A 22117-nucleotide genomic window follows, 5' to 3' on the forward strand; every position below is an offset into this window, starting at 1 on the left:
TTAGGAATTACCAAAACCACCTAGGGATAGTTGCACTTTCAATTTCCCCCTTTTTGGTAATTGATGACAACATATTGATCAAAGCTTCGACGAATGATAATAAGAGTGAAAAACATTGTCACTTTGAGAAGTATGTGAAAAGCAAGAGCTCCCCCTAAATTTGTGCATAGTTTATGATTTGCTTTGGACTGCAAATGCACAGAGAGTTAGGCTCATGGGTTACTCTTCCATGTCACATACATCTTGGTGGAGCACTCAAAATGATAATAATTAAATACATGCACTCATCACCAAGCAAAGGGAATGATCATATAGGGATAAAATGATAATGTCATCCAACAAGCATTAATGTAGCATGTGATCAAACACTCATGATCATCCAAGTATCACGCAGACAGAAAGTATCTCAAACAAGCAAATAAAGTTCAACCACCAAAGCAAGAGAGAATAAAAAGCAACACTCTCTCTCGAAGCCTATGATCTATACATTTTTCTCCCCCTTTGGCAACAAGTTACCAAAAAGTTCATAGAAAATGCATAGTACTAAATCGTCTCTCAGGCTTGGTCTTCAGGTGGTGGTGTCCGGATAACTCCAAGAACGAAGGCTTCAGTCGATGTAGATGGAGCTGATGGAGTAGGTGCTGGAGCTGGTGGCACTGTAGCTGTAGCTGCTGCAGATGAAGTGGCTCTAGTGGCTGTTACTGGCACTGCAGCTGACCTCTGAGCTCTAGGCACTCTGGCAAATGCATCAGTGGTTGTCTTGCCCTTCCTCTCCTGCATATCATCCTGAAGTTGCTCCACAGCAGACTGGATCTCAGTTACCTTCACATCCATGTCATAGAACTTCTGCTCCACGATCCTTTCCAAGCTCTCCTGGTTTTGAGTCAGGGTGGCCAGCCCTTTCTCAATCCTTAGAGTGGATGCAATCAAGTAGCCAAGCTGATCTTGCTTGCTCTTCAGAAGATACTGAGATGCCTCTTCCATGGTTGGCATCCTTGCAGCTTTCTCAGCCTTTGCCTTCTCCCTCTTTGCTTGAACGTGCACAGAAGATGGTTCATCCTCATTCATAACCACTTGGTTGTCCTCAAATTATGGATAGATAGGCATGTGCTCCTTGTCCAACAAGTATGTGCCAGTGCCCATCTTGGAGTTAATCAACTCCTGGATCTATGGGGCATACCCACAGCTTCTCTTTTGGTCAACAGCTGTCCTCTTGATAGTTTCAACTATAAGACTCATGACCTTGAACTTTTGTGGCACATCAAATATATGTAGCAGATTGATGGAGTGGCCTCTGATCATTCTGTGATCACCAGACTTGGGCAGAAGAGTGTGCCTGAGGATCCAATTTATAGTAGACAGTCCTGACAGCAGGTGTTTCACTGATCCAAATTGGTGAGTCTCAAGATCTGCATCAGGAATCTCCTTGTACATGCTAGCCATGGAGTTGTGATCCTTCTTATTCTTGGCATAGACATCCAAGTCATCTTCATTCTCCTCAGGAGCATTGATCAATTGAGCCCATTCTGCTACCGTTGACTGGTATCTAGTGCCTTCAGACATCCAGACTATCTTGCCATCTGGGTAGAAGTGAGCTGTGGAGTAGAACTGCATGATAAGCTCATCACTCCACTTTGTGAGCTTCTGAACCACAAACTCATCAACTCCACAAGCCTTGAAACTGTCATATACTCCTGGATAGTGTTCTTCATTCTCCTTGATGTACTCCCAGTTGACCCATCTCATGTCACATACTATTGGTTTCTTGTCAAGCAACACTGTCTCATAGAAATCCTGCTGTTCTTTGGTATGGAACCTGTAGTCCACAGTAGTTCTCCTTCTGATGGCATATGGATCTGACTCTCTCCATAGCCTCAATCTTGAGTCCTTCCTGATCTTCATGTTTTCTGCTACAGGATGAGCATCATTATGATCTGGAATTTTTGGCTTTAACTTCCTCAAAACATGTGTCTCATCTTCTTCTTCTTCAGCAACAGTTTCAGGCACTTGGGCCTTGTTTTTCTCAGCAGCTGGAATGTTCTTGGTACTCCTCTTTGGTGCAGTTTTGGGTTTTGGAGCAGCTGGCTTTGGAGCTTCTTTGGGCTTAGATGAAGCAGCCCCTGATCTTATGGCATCTCCCATAAGTTTCTGTGCCTTAGGTGCTGGTGCAGCATCCTCTTCCTCTTCCTATTCAAAATCTCTCATGATTGAAGATCTCCCAAGCACTCTGGCAGTGGTCTTTTTGACCCTCTCTTTCCTCTTCTTTTCTGCCACAACCTGCTCTTTGGGTGCAGATCCCAAAGTCTCTTGAGTAGATGCTCTGGCTTTAGACATTGGAGCTCTCTTGGCAGGAACCTTTTGCTTCATTACTGGCTTGGTGGCAGCAGCAGTGCTATATTCCTTTTTAACCACTTTCTTCTTGGAAGTGGCCTCATCCTCAACTGCCACATAGTCTTCATCCTCAGATTCAGAAGTTTTCTTCTTTCTGGCCCTGGTGGCAGCTTTTGGCAAGTTGCTTGGTGTGCTCCTGCTGCCATCATCTGAGCTGCTAGAGGGACTAGTGCCCTCACTCAAGTTAACCTGCTCCTCCGACTTGTTCTGACTGTCACTTTGATCAGACATAATGCAATCTCTGACAGCTGACCCTGTGAATAGATTATAGATGAGGTAGAGTGGATGAGCATCACAAAATACAGAGGTTTTTGCAAAAGAATGAATCAAAAACTTAGTTTTAGTTTTCCTCAGAAAGCATTTCGGATCTACCGATTTGTAAACTCGGTGATACCAGAGCAGCCTTTTGGAACCTAAACTAGTGAACTCGGTCAGACCGAGTCACAGTTCGGTGGCACCGAGACTGCTAGGGTTTCACAAAGTGCTGAACTCGGTCACACCGATTTGCAATTCTCGGTCAGACCGAGAATCACATGTGCAATGGCCTGAGCCAAATCGGTGGGGCCGATTTCATTAACTCGGTCGGTCCGAGATGGTTTCGGCGGAAACCTAACCCTAAATTTTCAATTCATGACTAAACTACGGAGTGTTTTCGATGGATAGAATGATCTTAATCGTGGCAAGATACATGGAAAAGCAATGTGCTGGGGAATCGGAGTTAGAACAGCACAAATTTCAAGTTCATACCCTAGTTCGGCGATGAACTTGCTACGGCGGCAACGGCGGAGACGATCCCGTTGACGGCGGTGGAGACCAGCGACAGGAGGTGGCTGGCGATGAGGAGGATGATCCGGAGACCCAGGGAGGCAGAGCAGGCTAAGCGCAGGCGAGGAGGTTCAGAAAGTTTTCCAAAATTTGACCCGTGGATATATAATATATAGCCTGGCCCTGTCGGTGTGACCGAGTGGAACAACTCGGTGGCACCGAGATTCATAACTGCAAGCAGTTACTGAAACTCAGCGTGACCGAAAAGTTCAAATCGGTTGCACCGAGATTGAAAACCTAGATCGACTTAGAGATCTCGGTATGACCGAAATGGATGAATCGGTCAGACAGAAATGCACAAAGAAGTTTTGGAAGTTTAAGTCTATGACGAATCGGGGACTCCGAGTGCTCCTCACACAGAGTGGTTCGAATCTGACTTGATCAAATTTTGTGATGTAGCATGAATAGAGTTTGAGACAAGAAAAGCATAGATAGCTAGAGAAGGTTCTTCGGCATTCTTGTCCATCCACTTGGCCAAAAGAAAAGGAAACCAATCAATCAAAACAACAAGTGGATGTCTTCGAATAAGTGAATTATGCAACCAACATGCTCACACAATAAAATGACAAATGAAATATGTGGCAAAGCATGCACAACCAATTCTAGCATCTATCAAGCAATTGGCGATGACTAGGTCATCTATATATGAGTATATTGACTTAGGAGTCAAATGAGAACATTTGATCATAGGTCATACTCATCGTTTAAGCACAAGTGGGGTTACCACTTTTACATAAAGCGTTGTTGTGTTCACACCATTAGAGTTGCTTTAGCTCAATTCTTAGAGTAAAGCTCCCCCTAGATGTGAGATCCCCCCTAAGAGGGATGAACTAACCTTGGGTTTTGTCGATGATGACTTCATGTAGGTGTTGAAGATGTGGATGCTCTAAGTTGATGTAGATCATTCGGGGCAATCCTTTGGAGTGAGTTGCATTTTCAATACCTACACGGGTTAGTCCCACAAGGAACAAACAAGGATATCTATAGACATAGAGTGATGCACACACAAGATGATGTCTATGAGAGCATTAGGTTACCTTGTCCCTTATCTTACCAACAAGAGGGTTTGTGACTCCTTGAACTAGTGCAAGATGTGGAAGTTGATTGCACTCGTTCTTGCCAAAATGATAAGAGTGAAGTATGTTGGCAGAGTCACCCTCAAGAACTCTCTAGTTCTTCTTCTTCGGGATCCACACCATCTTGATGGGAATCCTCGGAGTTGTAGTTGTACTTGATGAAGTGGAACTTGATGTAGTCTTGGGAACCTACTTGACCAAGGCCTTAGGAGCTTTTTCAAATGCATCAATTTCCTCTTGAAGCTTGTCCTTGCCTTTTTGCTTGTGGTCTTGTGGTGGAAGATCATCTTGAGCTTGTGTTCCTTTGGAAGAAGCAGGATCATACTTCTCTTGTTGAGGAACAAACTTCGTCTTGGGGTATTGATCTTCTTCCCACTCAACTCCATTGGCATTGAACTTTCGTTCAAAACCAATACCTTGATTCTTCTGGTGCCTTCCTTGCTTGCGTACAATTTTCTCGAATTGCTTACTCCCGGCAAGGCTCTTGTAAACACCTTTCTCTATAATTCCCTTCAATAAGCTATTTTCTTGCTCAAGTGTAACTTGGCTAAGAGAATCATTAGTGGAATCAAGAGAACTACTAGAAGCAACAACATTGGATTTAGCATGATTATTGTTACTACTAGAAGAAGAATCCTTCTTGTTCTTGTTACTAGACTTGACTTGAGGCATGTAAGTGGATAAGAGTAAACGCTTGGCAATGTAAGAAGAAATTTTCTTGCGAAGATCATCATTGATTGCCTTTAAGAACTCATGCTCTTGCTCAAGATTGAGCTTCTCAAAACGTAATTTCTCATAAGTCCTTAAAAGTTCTCGATGATCTCCTAAGATAGTTTCATGAGCTAACTTAAGAGTGTTTAGTTATTTAGTTAGATACTCAATCTTATCCTTATCATTGTCATTTGTTTCATCTTGATTAGCATGATTAATTGACGTTTCATCATAGTATTCATCACTATAGTTGTCAACAAGTAAATCATCATCACCTAACAAGTCATCTTCATCACTATTGAAATCAACATACTCGGGGTGTGATACCTTTGGACCTTTGACCATGAAGCATCTTCCAATTCCTTAATTTGGTGAATCACATATGTCGTAGGAGTTGGTTGACACAAGTGCTAAATCGGCAACACCTTCATCTTGAGTATATTCGGAGTCGGAGTGATAGCTTCTCTCAGAGTCATTGTCGGAGTCGGAGCCGGATACCCATTCACCAACATGAGCTTGATGTCTTCATTTTGTGTAGCTCCTTGATGACTTGTCCTTCCTTTTCGAATCCTTGCTTCTCCGAGAGGGTCTTCGTTCATATCGATCATCCCTACTCCTTCTCTCCCTTGATGGTGATTCTTCTCTTCTACTTCTTCTTTTGGGAGAATCTTCTCTTCTCTTGTGGGGAGCCGTACACTCATTGGAGTAGTGTCCGGGTCTTCCACAATTGTAGCAGTTTCTCTCTCGACTAGAAGATCTTTTGTCATTGTAGGACCTTGACTTGGAACTTCTCTCTTTGCTTCTATTCTTGTAGAACTTGTTGAAGTTCTTCACCATTAGGCTCAATTCTTCATTGAAGGTTTGTTTCTCACTTGATGATGTGGGAGCTTCACATGAGGCTTTGTATGCACCACTTGACTTGTTATGGAGCTCCTCCTTATCCTTGAGTGACATCTCATGAGCAACAATTCTTCCAATTACTTCCGTTGGCTTGAGATCTTTGTAATTTGGCATCATTTGGATCAATGTGCATACGATATCGTGTTTTCCATCCAAGGCTCTTAGGATCTTCTTGATGATGAATTTGTCGGTCATCTCTTCACTTCCTAAGCCGGCAATCTCATTTGTGATAAGAGCAAGCCTAGAGTACATTTCAGTGACATCTTCACCATCCTTCATTTTGAACTTGTCAAGTTGACTTTGAAGCACATCCAACTTGGATTCCTTGACGGAGTCGGTACCTTCGTGCATATCAATCAAAGTATCCCAAATTTCCTTTGTATTCTCAAGACGGCTGATTTTGTTGAATTCTTCGGGGCGCAATCCGTTGAAGAGGATATCACAAGCTTGAGCATTGTATTGTAGCATCTTCAACTCTTCCGCGGTAGCTTCACGATTCGGTTCTCTCCCATCAAAGAATTCACCTTGCAAGCCAACACACACAATAGTCCAAACGGCAGGGTTATGTCCAAGAATATGCATTTTCATCTTATGCTTCCAACTAGCAAAATTAGTACCATCAAAGTAAGGACCTCTATGGTGGTAATTTCCCTCGCTAGACGCCATACTCTCCTAGATTGTGAAACCAAGGCTATGACCACCAAAAGCTATGGAAATCAAAGCAAATGGAGACCAAAGCTCTGATACCACTTGTAGGATCAAAAGTATGTCTAGAGGGGGGTGATTAGACTACTTGACCAATTAAAAATCTATCCTTTTCCCAATTTTAGGCTTTGGCAGATTTTAGCAATCTTAGGACAAGTCAAGCAATCTTAACACAATTCAAGCAAGCATGCAAAGAGTCTATGAGCAGCGGAAAGTAAAGCATGCAACTTGCAAGAATGTAAAGGGAAGGGTTTGGAGAATTCAAACGCAATTGGAGACACGGATGTTTTTGTCGTGGTTCCGATAGGTGGTGCTATCGTACATCCACGTTGATGGAGACTTCAACCCACGAAGGGTAACGGTTGCGCGAGTCCACGAAGGGCTCCACCCATGAAGGGTCCACGAAGAAGCAACCTTGTCTATTCCATCATGGCCATCGCCCACGAAGGACTTGCCTCACTAGCGGTAGATCTTCACGAAGTAGGCGATCTCCTTGCCCTTACAAACTCCTTGGTTCAACTCCACAATCTTGTCGGAGGCTCCCAAGTGACACCTAGCCAATCTAGGAGACACCACTCTCCAAGAAGTAACAAATGGTGTGTTGATGATGAACTCCTTGCTCTTGTGCTTCAAATGATAGTCTCCCCAACACTCAACTCTCTCTCACAGGATATGGTTTGGTGGAAAGAAGATTTGAGTGGAAAGCAACTTGGGGAAGGCTAGAGATCAAGATTCATATGGTGGGAATGGAATATCTTGGCCTCAACACATGAGTAGGTGGTTCTCTCTCAGAAAATGTGTATTGAAAGTGTAGGTATGTTCTGATGGCTCTCTCCACGAATGAAGAGTGGGTGGAGGGGTATATATAGCCTCCACACAAAAACTAACCGTTACACACAATTTACCAATCTCGGTGAGACCGAATTGAGAAACTCGGTCGGACCGATTTAGCAAACCTAGTGACCGTTAGGATTTTCGGTGGGACTGAGATGCAACTCGGTAGGACCGATATGGTTAGGGTTAGGGCATAACGTAATCTCGGTGTGACCGATTACACAAACTCGGTAGGACCGATTTTGGTAATAAGCTAATCAGAGAGTTGGTCAGGTAAACTCGGTGGGACCGATTTGCTCATTTCGGCGGGACCAAAATGTTACAAAAGGGAAACAGAGAGTTTACATTGCAATCTCGGTGGGACCGATCGCTCATCTCGGTAGGACCGAAACGTTACGAAGGGAAACAGAGAGATTACAACCCCATCTCGGTCTGACCGAGATCCCTATCGGTGAGACCGATTTGCCTATGGTTTGTGGCAGTGGCTATGACATCTGAACTCGATGGCGCAGGATAGAAAGAATCGGTGGGGCCGAGTTTGACTTTTGGTTTAGGTCATATGTGGATGTGGGAAGGTAGTTGAGGGTTTTTGGAGCATATCACTAAGCACTATGAAGCAAGAAGCTCATCAAGCAACACCTCATCCCTCCTTGATAGTATTGGCTTTTCCTATAGACTCAATGTGATCTTGGATCACTAAAATATAAAATGTAGAGTCTTGATCTTGAAGCTTGAGCCAATCTTTTTGTCCTTAGTATTTTGAGGGGTCCATTTTCCTCATCCATGCCATGCCATTCATTGAGCTTTTCCTGAAATATTAATCTTGAAATAATGTTAGCTCAATGAGCTATATGTTGTTAGGAATTATCAAAACCACCTAGGGATAGTTACACTTCCAGTTCTTTTTGGGGAAGGAGATGTTGGGATCAAACCTTTCGTGGTGACGAGCGACGACCTTCGGCAGTGACGAAGGGGCGGCTTTCTTTGGCAAGATCAGGTGCGGCGACTGGTCACGAGAGGGAGGGATGAGTGGAGATAGATTGAAGTGTGTGACGGCTAGGTTTCTACCTAGGTAAAATCAACCCGGTTTGTGGCGTGTGATTCGCAGCCCACACCACAAGTAATTTGAGCCCGAAAACATGACTTAAAAACTAGGCCTGGAAACAAACTAGTAGCGTGCCGAGAAAACCCGTGCCACAACTAACGATGGAATTAGTGGCGTGTCATGTCTTTGGCATGCCTCCTGTCTGGGGCACGCCACTTAAGTGTTTAGTCGAGAGGAACCACATTGACACCATGCTTGTGCTAAGCCACAACTTCATCAAACTAATCTGGATTTCTTCTTGTCTACGAATAATGGGGCATCTGCCTAACCCTATCAAACCTCTCCGCAACTACTTCTCTCTGTTCTCAGCAGCCTGAAGGATTTTTCGAGTCTCAAAGTCCTATTAGAACTCCCGCGCTTGCTCCTTTGGAGCCAAATGGATAACATTTGTAGGGGGTCATACTATTGGGCCTACACATCGTTGGCGTAGTCGTATGCTCGCACGCCACAAACAACATTGCACTGGTGACGTGCGAAATATTGCATACCGTCGATATGTCAAAAAAATACATGTAGCATGGATTGAATGTGGCGCATGATTAATTATGATTGTGTGTAAGCATTTCTACACTAGTTTTTATACTAACTATGCGCAAAAAGTCTTTTTAACACTTTTTTATACCAATTTTTAATACTCCATCCGTTCACTTTTATAAAACCTTTTAGATATTTAAGACAACACCTAAAACAGTTCAATTTCAGCTGTCCTAAACGACTTACACAAGTGAACAGAGTGAGTACAACATCTTAATTTGTTGCTTAACATACATTGGTTTTGAGGGAGAGTTGTAGGATTGTAAGTTTGGATGTACTATCAACGATGATGGGGTGCATGTATCCGAGAGACAAAGATAATAAATAAAAGAAGAAAAAGAGTGTTTCTGAGATAAAAATAAGTCCATGATGCTTTTTGATGTGCATAAGAATCCTAGTCGTATATTTAGAAACATAGTACATGTTATTATTGTTAAACCAGTGAAATATTTATGTTCCTATTGCAATCCATAACTAGTCAAAGAAAAAAGAAAACCGTGAATGAGATTTAAGTGAGTTCGGGATGGCTTGTGTCGAGTTTTGTAATAGAGAATCTAGGGCATGTTTGGGCTAGGTAGTTGGGTCATGAAAACTAGCCTTAGATTTGGTTTGACTTACCCTCAGAATTTATCGTTAAGTTTCTTACAAACGATTTAGTTGTAATTTGAGTTAAATAAAGTTAGCTGTTCAACTAAAAATACTAGTCAAAGAAAAACAAAAACAAAGGGCTACGGTGATATTTCAAAATCGAAAGTAGGAAACCCATCGCATCTACGTTGGTGTAGGCTCCCTTTATCCTTCCTCTGGCATTTGCAGACCGATTTCTAAATGAGTGGAATTTCGATTCTCTAACTGCCCAAAAATAGCAATAATTTCCTGTTTCACATTGACCCTAGGATTGGCGGCTTGGCTTAAAGAATATGAGATTCTCTTTCCAGTGAAAAATTGCATCTGAAAATGAGACTGAGACCTACTTTTCGAATTGTCAGAGGCTATGAGATCCACTTTCTTTTGGAAAGGAGAAGGGAGAAGCAGCATTTCAACTGTGTGAGGATGGACTCTAGACCCACTCGTTCTGATTCCCCCGTGTCTGCCACCTACCCTGTCCTCTCTCTCCGCAGGCCGAGCAGAGCAAAGCCATGGCGGCCCTCTCCCTGTCCCTCGCCCCTCCCACCGCCGTGCTCCCCTGTTTACCCAGCAGGCCCGCCGCCTCCCTCCTCAGGCCGCGGGTCCCCTCCCGTGCTACCCTCGTCGTCTGCCTCGGCGCGAAGCCCAAGGTGCCCCTCCCCATCGCCTCGCCGTCCCCACTCGGGGACGACCCCGCTAAGTGGGACCCCGCCGAGTGCGACGCCCTCCTCCGCGGCGGCGAACAGGTCGCCTCCGTGCTCCAGGAGATGCTCACGCTGGTACGAAATTTCGTCACCTCTCTGCTTATCTTCCTAGCGACGGATGGACGAAGCTTTAGTTTAGTTTAGTTTAGTTTCAGTCTTCGTCATTTAGAACAGTTCCATGAAATGGCAAATTCTCTCGTGGTTTGTGGATACTACCTGTCACGAAAGACCATGGAAACGGTAGTTACTATGATTTTCGAGCTATCTGGATGATTGTTTGTGTTAAATTATTCTGACCTATTATCTGCTGGTTTTTTTTTTGCCGGGACCTATTATCTACTGTTGAAATGTGCTCTGCTCTTGTTGGGTGGTAAACTGTAGTCGCTCCATTTTGAAATAGACAAGTTTTTAGACATTGAGATGACACACTCTCCAGGTGTCTTACTAATTACTTTCTGTGCACACATGTTATTTAAAATATTATGCAATTCTGTAGTAATTATATAAACTACTTTCCATGACAAATCTAATGATATTATTATTTAACCTCCTTAGTATTTACGAATTGAACAATACGAACAATGATCTGAATATTTTTTTAATATTAGTATTCAAACTTTGACTGCATGTTTTCTGGTAAGTCGTGTATTTATGAACAATACCATTTTTGGGTTTTATTTAGATGAAGTAGCACATTTTAACCGTTCGATCAGCTCATTAATTGTTAATTTTGTCATACATTGTGTCATGTTACATTTGGTCAATCGATGAATGGATGAATCTTGAATGATGACTCGGATTTATCTCAGTATGCTTCATGATGTGGGCCAATTGTTGAATTTGCTGCTGTGAGGGTTCTACAGTTGTAACACTGTGTCTTTGTTGTTGTTTATGTATATTGGTGGTGTTGTAGATGGAAGACATGGAGATGGATGGTGCATTTGCACCGGTGGCCGTGGAGCTGGTGGCTCAGGGAGTAATTGGGAATAGGGTTGATGAGATGGAGTCTGGCTTTCTAATGGCACTAGATTACATGATACAGCTCGCGCAGAAGGATGGTGATGATGAGGTAGCTTGGTACCTCCCTCGCCCAACTCAGCATTCTACATCATTGACCTGCATCTAACTTTTCTGAATGAACATTCCGTCAGATATCATTTAGCATCACAAATGAGAACTATGCTGTGTGCTGTAGTGGCTTTGCCATATTGTGGTACAAAATGATGCACTATCGGTTTATCTCTCTCCAATTATGATTGTGCAACAGATGACAAAGCATTAATCTGTATGTACTCCCTCCGTCCGAAAATACTTGTCATCAAAATGGATAAAAAGAGATGTATCTAGAACTAAAATACGTCTAGATAATTCCCCTTTTATCCATTTTGATGACAAGTATTTCCGGACGGAGGGAGTATGTAGTATGTACTCATGTTAAATTGCTCATTAGCATGGTTTAACATGTAATCTAGTTATTCTGGGAGATATTACTGAAAATGCTTTGTGGGAATAGGGTAACTCTGAAGTCCACAAGAACTGTTGCGAGACATGCTTACTTGTCTAACACCCTAATTTTATAATGTTACTCATTTCCAATTGATCGTGGGCCTTATCTGGGTATGTGTTAAGTTCCTGAAGACATCCCTGAAAATGCTTTGCTGCAATTTGATGTAGACGGGGTCCATGAAAGATATTCTGAGGCACTGTTATCAGCTGGACTAATTATTAGTATCCTGTATTCCTGTTACATGTATATGCTTTTCTCTGTTTTACAAGCTTTTTCTACTTTGCTTACATTCCAGTTTTACAATGGCAGCGTAACTCACTTCTTGAAATAGTCAAGCAGACAGTGCTAGACCATCTGACGAAAAAATGCCCTCCGCATGTGAGTGTTACTTCTACTGCAACAATGCTTACATGAGTCCATCATTTTATTTATTTCTGTATGCATATTTATGCTGTCTGACGAGTCTGCATTTATCAACCAGGTTCAAGTAGTTGGACTCCTTTGCCAGACTGAAAAGAAAGAGAGCAGACATGAATTACTACGTCGTGTAGCTGCCGGTGGTGGCGTGTTTGAAAATGATAAAGGCCTGAAGTGTCAAATTCCAGGAGCAAATCTCAATGACATTGCAAATCAGGCGGATGATCTGCTGGAGGTAGGTTGAAGAGCGTGTGTTCATTCATGATGAATATGCTATCTTGACACTTCCGCACTTAGATTCTCGGTCATTTTTAATTCATATATAATTGCATGGAGCACAAGTAGTGTTGGCTTGCAGAACATTGGCTCCTGTTGCTACATAGTTATTTACGTTATTACTATGATTGTTATTTACATGTCTCAAATGAACATAAAATGCAACTAAAAACATACTCTTCAAGACTGAGAATATTTTACAGCATTACATAACTGGATTAGAAATTTGTGCAGATCATACCTTTTCTTGAACATGTGTAGTTCTCTTTCTGAATGCATATAACTGCTTCCCTGGTTAATAGCTATGAGCCCATGACTGCCAAAAGTTATGCTGGACGTACAGCTTTATTGCAACTTCTCTTTGTTATTTGCAGATTTCTAATGGACTGAACTATATAACAGTTCTGCCACTTGGATTTATTCAACTAAAAAACTAGTATGTGAATGACATTTGTGTTAGGGCATGACGAACTTTAGATTATTTTTTACCGTAAAGACGGTTAACACCCCCGGCTTGATTGATGAGGAACTGCAGATGGTTTTGAACTTTCTTTTTTACCATCTTGGACTGTAATTGATTTCTTGTGTCCAACTTTTGACCTGTTTGAGCTGGTTATTGTAGCCAATGTGACCTTGGATAGTTCAAGTTCATATCATCATATGACAATGAGCCACTGGCCACTTCTCCTGCCTCCACTGACCAGTGAGCATTGTTATGTTAGCAAAGCTGACATTTGGAGATGACTTATGAACAACTGTCATGCATACATGACACCCCTATATAACATATGCTAAACTGTACAACCACCTCCCAAAGTGGCAGAGTTCTAGGTCATTGTGTTTGCATCCTGGTCTTCTATTACTCCCTCCTTTCTGGAGAACAAGACTTACATTTTTCTGCCAAATATTTCTAAAAGGAAGGCGCAGAAGCAATTGTTAGTGTTTTTTTAGGGAAAGCAATTGTTAGTGTTTGTTTTCTGTAATGCCCTCATGTCATCAGTACTTTTGCTCAACGGATCCCTTAACTCACGGCCACATTAATTGCATGCTGTTATCACTCTTTCCACGATTGGCTCCACCTTTACGTCCCCTGTCAAGAATTCCTTCCTGAGGCCATAAGTCCAGGGGTAAGCAGGGAAAGTAATTTTGATCGTGGGCTCTCCTTTGGGAGGGCGCTGAGAAATATACGCCTAAATCACAGGAACGGAGGGGGTACTTTATAAAAATCTGAGTCCAGTTTCCATAATTTTTAGTATCATTCATTCCCCTCAAATAGATAAAACAAATCATCGTTCCTGCATTATTGATGCTCTGAAATTGGTTGAAACTGAGATGCATCCTCAAAAATGACTAAACTAAGTCTGTGAACTGGTGTGTATTCTGCATGTGATACACACTGCGCATTGTCCATTATATGAAATTATCAACACTAACATTGTGAACTACACATTTTCTGGTACTTCTTTATTTGCATCAATATTCAATAAATCCCTGGTCCATTTCTGGAGAAATATAATTGACTGGTATTTTATTTTACAATGATGATGAACAAGAAAAGCCTCGTACCTTCATCCAATGCCATTTAGAAGAGATCATTTTGCATGCCATTTAGAAGAGATCATTTTGCCTATCTAAACATGAAATACAGTTCCCAAAAAAGCTTAAAATACATGTCATCTGAATTGATCCTTCAATCTGTGATGATGGATTGATGGCAAACTGAATCTGTAATTAATATTTGAAATTCTGAAACATCAGACATAATTCACTAGACACATGTGATGTCAGTACACTTCTTGTTTATGACTAGACATTAGGAAGAGTGCTTCTTGAAGTAGTTAATTTATTTGGATATCCATGTCAACAAATAGTTCCCTGATCTTTTGACATATTTTTTCTCTATTGCTGCAGTCAATGGAAACCAGACCCACAATTCCTGATCGAAAACTTCTGGCCAGACTAGTTATAGTAAGAGAGGAAGCTCGAAATATGATGGGAGGTGGCCTTTTAGATGAAAGAAATGATCGTGGTCTCAATACCCTTCCTCAAGCAGAGGTGTGTTTTAGATATGTTGGACTCCTAAAATAACATAGTTGCAATCTTCAATACCATGTGTAGTGGTAGACTTGGAATATCCTTAATTACTTTGGTCTGGTGTAAGAGCTGCTCTGTTTGGTTTGTAATCCTCATGAACAGGTGAACTTCTTGAGCAAACTGGTCGCTCTCAAGCCAGGGAAAGCAGTGGAGAAGATGATCAGTGATGTTATGCATGGCAAAGAGGAAGGTGCTGATAACACTGAAAGCACAAATGCCGGACCAAATTCTGACCTGGAACCTTCAACTGGGACATCTGGAAGGGTAAGGCTTGGATACAACTTGGATAGTGTCTATCATCACCAAGTTCACATATAATGTACATGAGCCGGACTGTTGTTGACTCCACATGTTTACGTGAACATTAGGAAAATGCAACAGGCCGCAAGCCACAGCCTGTCCGGCCTGGAATGTTCCTCGAGACAGTTTCTAAGGTATCATGCTAATTTAAACATATATTTTCTTTGAAATGAGCACATTAGTTTCCGTTAAGTATTTATGAGTTTACATTGTGGTAATTCAACTTCTTCAACTTGTGGTAAGGTCTTAGGCGGCATATATGCAAAGAACACATCTGGTATTACAGCACAACATCTAGAATGGGTGAGCTACCTTCATTCCATTGAACTATAAGTTGCCCTGAATGCCACCCTTGTCTGGAAAAATAATTCCCTTTTCCATATCTGACTGTTATAGGTACATCAAACAACACTGAAAGTTCTTCAGGAAATGGCCTTCTAGTGTTACATGTGATCAGTCATATATGCAATACAAAAATGAAACATTTTGCACAAAAGAACAGTGTTATAATACAAGCTATCGGGATATTTTCTCCATAGGTGGCTATGAGTTACTTGGCCGTAAAATGGAGTGGAAGAAACGGTGACAGGAGCACCTGAAGGCCAACGATTACTTCCAGTCTTCTGGGAAGGGTGCTGTTGTATCATACGTGCAGACGGCGCAGTCCAGAAGTAAGTTGGAAACTTGGACGGAGCACAATGGAACGGTTAGATTGATTATAGTTATAGCTTTCTTCCAGTAGTGCTTTTTGAAGACACCACTGCTATACCAGAAACGGTTTTGGAAGCTAGGATTTTGGAATGTTCTTAGATAGTTTAGTTTGATCATGTTCCTTTGTATAGCCTGTGTAACTTTGATTTCCATAGATGTTTTCATGTTTTTTTTTTCGAAAAGGGGTTTACCCCAGCCTCTGCATCAGAAAGATGCATACGGCTCATATTATAAAAAAATAATTCAGTAGCAAAGTCGTCAAGTATCAAGGTGCGAAAATAAACAAAAAACTTGAAAGAGCTAAAACCCAAAGCCACAACCGGCTGGCAAACAACAGGAGCACTACATGCCTATCCTATTACATGACCGTCATCCAAGCCGGTTGAAAATATCCCGCGCTACCATCTTCCACTCCCTGACTTCCGTCGGAGTGAGTAGCGACCACATACGGATGAACGCCGTGGCCCTGAAGATAACCTGCAAAAAGTGAATGTTTGTTGATCTGTTAAATACTAAATCATTTCTGCAATTCCATATTGCTCAAAGTAAAGCACAAACGCCAACACGAATATGTCTTGCAGTATCGGAATCAACCCCGTCAAGCCATGCTCCAAGTAACATGTTGATAGAGGTGGGCTGATTAATATTAAACGCAATATGAATCGACCGCCACAGAATCTTAGCCAACGGACAATCGAGAAAGAGGTGTTTGATGTTTTCGTTATGATCGCAAAAGCTACACCTAGAAGAGCCCATCCAGTTGCGTTTTGCCAGGTTATCCTTAGTTAAAATGATTTGTTTATGCACAAACCACATAAACATTTTGATTCGTAAGGGAATCTTTACTTTCCAAACATGAATCGAGGAAGGGACAACGCTAGAGTTAATAACATCCAGATACATAGATTTAACCGAGAACACACCGTTCTTAGTAAGTTTCCAATACAGCTGATTTGGTTGCTGGGACAGCCGGACCTCCATCAAACGTCTAACAAGGTGGAGCCAGGCCTCCCAACGATTTCCAACTAGCGTCCTCCGAAAACTAATATTGAGGGGAGTGGATTGTAAAACAGTTGCAACGTAGGCTTCTCTACGTCGCACAATATTGTACAAAGTAGGATATTGAAGTGCAAGGGGAGTCTTCCCAAGCCACGTATCCTCCCAAAACCTCGTAGTGGCACCATTCCCGACAATAAATTTTGACTTGTTGAAAATAAGTTGTTTGACTTTCATCAAACCTTTCCAAAAAGGTGAGTCGGAAGGCCTCACATTTACCTGGGCCAAGGTTTTAGCATAAAGATACTTATTGCGCAAAATCTGTGCCCAAGTAGCGTCCGTCTCAGACGATAGTTTAAATAGCTATTTGCTAAGGAGACATATGTTTTTGACTTCCAAGTTTTCAATACCTAAACCTCCTTGGTCCTTCGGCCTACAGATTATATCCCACTTAGCGAGCCTATACTTTCGTTTGAACTCATCATTCTACCAAAAGAATCGAGATCGGTAAAAATCTAATCTTTTCCTGACTCCCACCGGAAGCTGGAAAAAGGATAAGAGAAACATAGGCATACTGGTAAGGACCGAATTAATCAGAATCAATCGTCCTCTGTATGACATGAGCTTCCCTTTCCAACAACTCAGTTTCTTTTCAAAGCGATCCTCGATGCATTTCCACTCAAAGTTAGTCAGCTTATGATGATGAATGAGTACACCTAAGTACGTAAACGGTAAGGAGCCCAATTCACATCCGAACAATTGTTTATACGTGTCCTGGTCATCCTTTGCTCTTCCGAAGCAAAACAATTCGCTCTTGTGGAAGTTAATTTTGAGGCCAGATAATTGTTCAAATAAGCATAACAGCAGCTTCATGTTTCTTGCTTTCGCCAAGTCGTGCTCCATAAAGATGATAGTATCATCAGCATACGAAGAATGGAAATCCCTCCGTCAACTAGATGTGGGACCAGGCCGCCTACCTGCCCTGCATCCTTTGCCCGACCTATTAAAATAGTCAGCATATCAGCCACTATGTTAAATAGGATCGATGACATCGGGTCTCCTTGCCTTAGCCCCTTGTGTGTTTGGAAATAGTGACCTATGTCGTCATTCACTTTAATCCCTACACTCCCTTTTTACGTAAAGGAGTCAATCTGGTTTCTCCAGGCCGGATCAAAACCTTTCATACGCAAAGCTTGTTGAAGAAAGGCCATTTAACTTTATCATATGCTTTTTCAAAATCCACTTTAAAAACTACGCCATCAAGTTTTTTTTTGAGTGGATTTCATGGAGCGTTTCATGCAAGACAACAACCCCTTCAAGGATATTTCTATCAGGCATGAAAGCAGTCTGGGACGGATGAACCACATAATGCGCAATTTGCGTAAGTCTGTTCGTCCCGACCTTGGTGAAGATTTTGAAACTCACATTAAGCAGACATATAGCTCTGAACTGCTCAATGCGAACAGCGTCTGTCTTCTTAGGAAGAAGAGTTATCGTTCCAAAATTCAGCTTAAACAACTGAAGCTGTCCCTCGAAAAACTCGTGGAACATGGGCATCAAATCTCCCTTAATAAAATGCCAGCATTTTTTGTAGAACTCTGCCGGAAACCCATCTGGTCTTGGAGCCTTATTATTCTCCATTTGTGCAATGGCTTCAAACACCTCTTTCTCAGAGAAAGGAGCAGTCAGGAGCTCATTCTGGGCAGTCTCAAGTTGAGGAACATCCTCAACCCTAGACTCATCTAAGGACACAAAATTCTCTTCCGGGGGACCAAACAACTGCTTATAATAATTGGTAATATAGACTTTCAGATTGTCTTGACCAACTATCGTCCCTTCGTCTTGTTCTAGCTGGAAAATTCTCTTTTTACGATGCTTCCCATTAGAAATCATATGAAAGAATTGAGTATTGTCCTCGCCTTGTACTATCTTGCGAACCTTAGCTCACAACGCCCACTTCAATTCCTCCTCTCGAAGAAGCTGTTTAAGTCGCATCTCCGCCACTATCTTTGTTTCCAACTCACTGGAATCCAAGATAGAAGTTTCAGCTTTAACTTCAAGGTTTTGAATAAGTAGAAAAAGTCTCTCCTTCTCCGCCTTATAAATACCATGCGTGTGCTTAGCCCATCCTCGAAGGAACCTTCGGAGATGACGAATCTTGCATTGCCATCGCTCGATAGGCGTCCTTCCTCCTGAGTCTTTAGCCCACTCCCGAGCTAACAACTCGAGGAACCCTTCTCTTTCAAACCAGGCAAGTTCAAACGAGAAAATGTTCTTGTTGCCCACAAAAGTTTGATCTCCTGAATCGACTAGTAACGGTGTAGGATCAGAGACACCTCTTGTCAATGCCTGCACGGTTACCAAAGGAAACTTCTGTTCCCATTCGACACTGGCTAGGACACGGTCAAGTTTCTCAAACGTCGGGACCGATAACAAATTAGCCCAAGTGAATTTCCTACCCGAAAGCTCTATCTATCTCAGATCCAAGCTTTCGATAATAGTGTTGAACATAAACGACCATCGGCCGTCAAAATTGTCATTATTCTTTTCCTCCTTCCTACGGATAATGTTGAAATCCCCCCCCCCCCTACTAAGAGGGGGAGCTGTTCATTACCACAAATACGAACCAGATCCACCAAAAAGTCTGGCTTGAGCTCTGGTTGCGCAGCTCCATACACCGCCACCAAAGCCCAATCAAACCCATCTGCCTTAGTTCTAACTCGAAACTTGACAACAAAATCCCCCAAAACTACACTCCGAACTTCCAACGTTTCGCACTTAACCCCAAGTAAAACCCCACCGGATCTTCCTCGAGGGGGGAGGCAATGCCAGTCAAAATCTACCCTTTTCATGTACTATGTTGTTAGAGTGAATGTTAGGTGTCGCGACAAGATATATGTTCCTTCGTAGTCGGTAACTTCCATGCCCAGACACTTTCTGAGACTGTGTTTGGTTGAGCTGCAGATTCTAAAAAAGTTGTTGTGGAAAAGCTGCTGTGAAAAAGCTGCTGTGGAAAAGCTGAAAGCTGAAAAGTTAGGGTACCCCTAGCTTTGAAATTTACACTAGGGGGAAGCTACGGATTCTCAAAAGCTGCTTTAAACATTTACCCCTTTGGTTAGCTTTTGGCTTTTCAAAGCAGAAGTTGGTAAAAAAAGCTGAACCAAACGCAGCGTGAGTGTCCTCTTTTGTAGAAAGATGGCACTTATATTTGAGTGAAGACATTATATGTTGTCCCATAGGTCCAACTCCGGGCGGCTTCTTTGATTTGACGACCAGTCTTCACCATTTTCTTCTAAATTTGGCAAGGCCATCCCCTCGTGGCACGGAGAACCGTCCATGCTTGCAACTGAAGGCGACCTTGGCGACCTGCACAGCCCAGACACCAAACCGTACGTACGCGCGTGCAACCAGAAATGTTTGAGAAAAGAAGCACCCAACGCCCCCGCCATGCAGCGCGAGCCCGCGATTGGCTAGTGCCCCGCGGCCGGGCTCTTCTCTCCGGCCGCGGTTCCTCCCCGCAATCCGTTCCCCCATCCCTCCTGACCCGACGAGGTTATCACGGCGGAGTTCCTCCGCTCCGCACCCGCTCCCGCCGATCGACGGTTCCGCTTCGTTCCGTTTCTGAACAAGCCAAGGGGATTCGATCATTTGGTACGAATTCAGAGACGCTCGTTTTGGATGGTGCAATAGAGCGGAGTGGTCCAGCAGCTATAATTTGGTGTGCATTGACTTGAGATTGATCCGTGTGGGGGACGACCGATGGCGTCGTCCTCCTCCTCTCTGTCGTCGGCGCTGAGCTCGATGGAGCTGATGCTGGACGCGCTCAGGCAGAGAGGGATAGGCAAGCTCGAAGACAAGCCCAAGGAGGAGGAGCCGCCGGCGCTGCCCACGCGCCCCACCGTCAGGGGCCGGCCTCCTTCCATCCACAGGCCCGCCTCCGACGCGCCGTGGAGTCAGCGCCCACCGCTCGCCCCGCTCCCCCCACCGCCGGTACGTACGTGATGTGCTCTATTTTACGTAGCATTGTGCCGCGCGATGCCATGCATGCATGCATGCCATCGACTAATTACTAATGGTTTGGCCGCCTGTGGACGTACGCCAGGAGGAAGAAGAAGCGAGGGAGGCGGAGAGGCGTGCGGTGGAGCTGGAGCTGGAGAGAAGGGCTGTGCGGGCGGAGGAGGAGGCCAAGCAGAAGGACGACGACGTGAGGCTCAAGGAGGAGGAGATCGCCGGGCTGAGGCAGCAGGTGGAGCTCTACGAGGCCCGGCTCGCCGAGTGGGAGGCCAAGATGAAGGCCGTGGAGGAGGAGCTGCAGAGGCAGACCGCCGCGCTGCAGATGTCTCAGGCTGCTGCCGCTGCTGCGGCGGCCAGAGCAGAAATCGGTTCCACGAGCCACCGCCGGGAGCCAACCTTATCCGACGGCGTTGCGCAGGCCGAGCGAGCTCCGGCGCCCACGAGGGCGGAGGAAGCGGCCGTGAAGCGGGGCGAGAGCCTGTTTCGAGGAGCGTCCGTGAAGCCCCAGCAGCAGCAGCCCGCCGTCGCCACCGTCCTTAGCTCGAAGCCGAGCCACGCGGGCGTGCCCGCCGTCGCCGCCGTCCTTAGCTCGAAGCCGAGCCACGCGGGCGAGCTCGCCGTCGCCGCCGTCCTTAGCTCGAAGCCGAGCCACGCGGAGCACCACCTCGCGACCGAGTACGCGCGGGAGACCCAGGCGTTCGAGCACGCCGCGAGGGCGGTGGCCGAGGTGAAGCCGGGCACCATGTCCGTCGACGAGCTCAAGATGCTGAGGCGGCAGTTCGCCGCCTGGAAGAAGGAGTACGAGGCGCGGCTGCGCAAGACAAACGCGGAGCTCAAGAAGCGCGTCCACTCGGAGAAGAGCCACGACCAGCAGCCTGACCACGGCGGCCGGCGCCGGTGGTGCGGCTGGTGGAGGACGATCAAGGCGCCGAAGTTCAGGGCCCCCAAGAGGTGCTGCACTTGCGCCTGCGCCATGAAGTTGCCTAGCTTTCCCTCGTGCAAGTTCCCTAGCCTCCCCTCGTGCAAGTTCCCTAGCCTCCCCTCGTGCAAGTTCCCTAGCCTTCCCTCGTGTTCCTTCTCTTGCTGCTGCTTTCGCCGCCGCCGATAGTCACGCAGATGCTGCTCGACCGCCGCTCGTGTTGTACATGAATGAAAGCAAAATTGCAGTGACCAACGTACATGGCAAGATGAAGATGAAACGGAAGAGTTTTCCTGACTTAATGTGTGGTGTATGTTGTTGGTGTGAAGTGCTGACCTAGATGACCTGCTGCGAAATTTCTGAATCTCTGATGTCCAAGGATCATTTGGAAAAGGGAAATGCAAACGTTAGATTTTTAAGCATGGTAAAGCGAAGTTTTTATGAAATTTATGTTATCACGAGGATGCCAAT

General features: G+C 44.1%; 2 protein-coding genes across 4 annotated transcripts; both read left to right on the top strand.

The window, feature by feature from the left end:
- Positions 1–10140: 10140 nt before the first annotated feature.
- On the top strand, positions 10141–15873 carry LOC125507944 (protein PEP-RELATED DEVELOPMENT ARRESTED 1 homolog, chloroplastic). Of its 3 annotated transcripts, none has more exons than XM_048672479.1 (9): positions 10141–10487; positions 11326–11481; positions 12229–12297; positions 12401–12571; positions 14524–14667; positions 14809–14970; positions 15075–15140; positions 15250–15309; positions 15403–15873. In XM_048672479.1, exons 1-9 carry the CDS (start codon positions 10221–10223, stop codon positions 15445–15447), a joined length of 1140 nt encoding a protein of 379 aa, XP_048528436.1. In that variant the 5' UTR covers positions 10141–10220; the 3' UTR covers positions 15448–15873. The 3 variants fall into 3 exon arrangements, with proteins under 3 accessions (XP_048528436.1, XP_048528435.1, XP_048528437.1); XM_048672478.1 differs by having other exon boundaries at positions 15546–15873; XM_048672480.1 differs by lacking the exon at positions 15250–15309 and having other exon boundaries at positions 15546–15873.
- Positions 15874–20438: 4565 nt separating this feature from the next.
- On the top strand, positions 20439–21835 carry LOC125555670 (myosin-2-like). The gene is made up of 4 exons (XM_048718545.1): positions 20439–20703; positions 20816–21273; positions 21364–21729; positions 21763–21835. The coding sequence occupies exons 1-4, from the start codon at positions 20473–20475 to the stop codon at positions 21833–21835; spliced, it is 1128 nt and encodes a 375-aa protein (XP_048574502.1). The 5' UTR covers positions 20439–20472.
- Positions 21836–22117: the final 282 nt, after the last annotated feature.

Source organism: Triticum urartu, chromosome 5, assembly GCF_003073215.2.
Source record: "Triticum urartu cultivar G1812 chromosome 5, Tu2.1, whole genome shotgun sequence".
Classification (NCBI taxonomy): domain Eukaryota; kingdom Viridiplantae; phylum Streptophyta; class Magnoliopsida; order Poales; family Poaceae; genus Triticum; species Triticum urartu.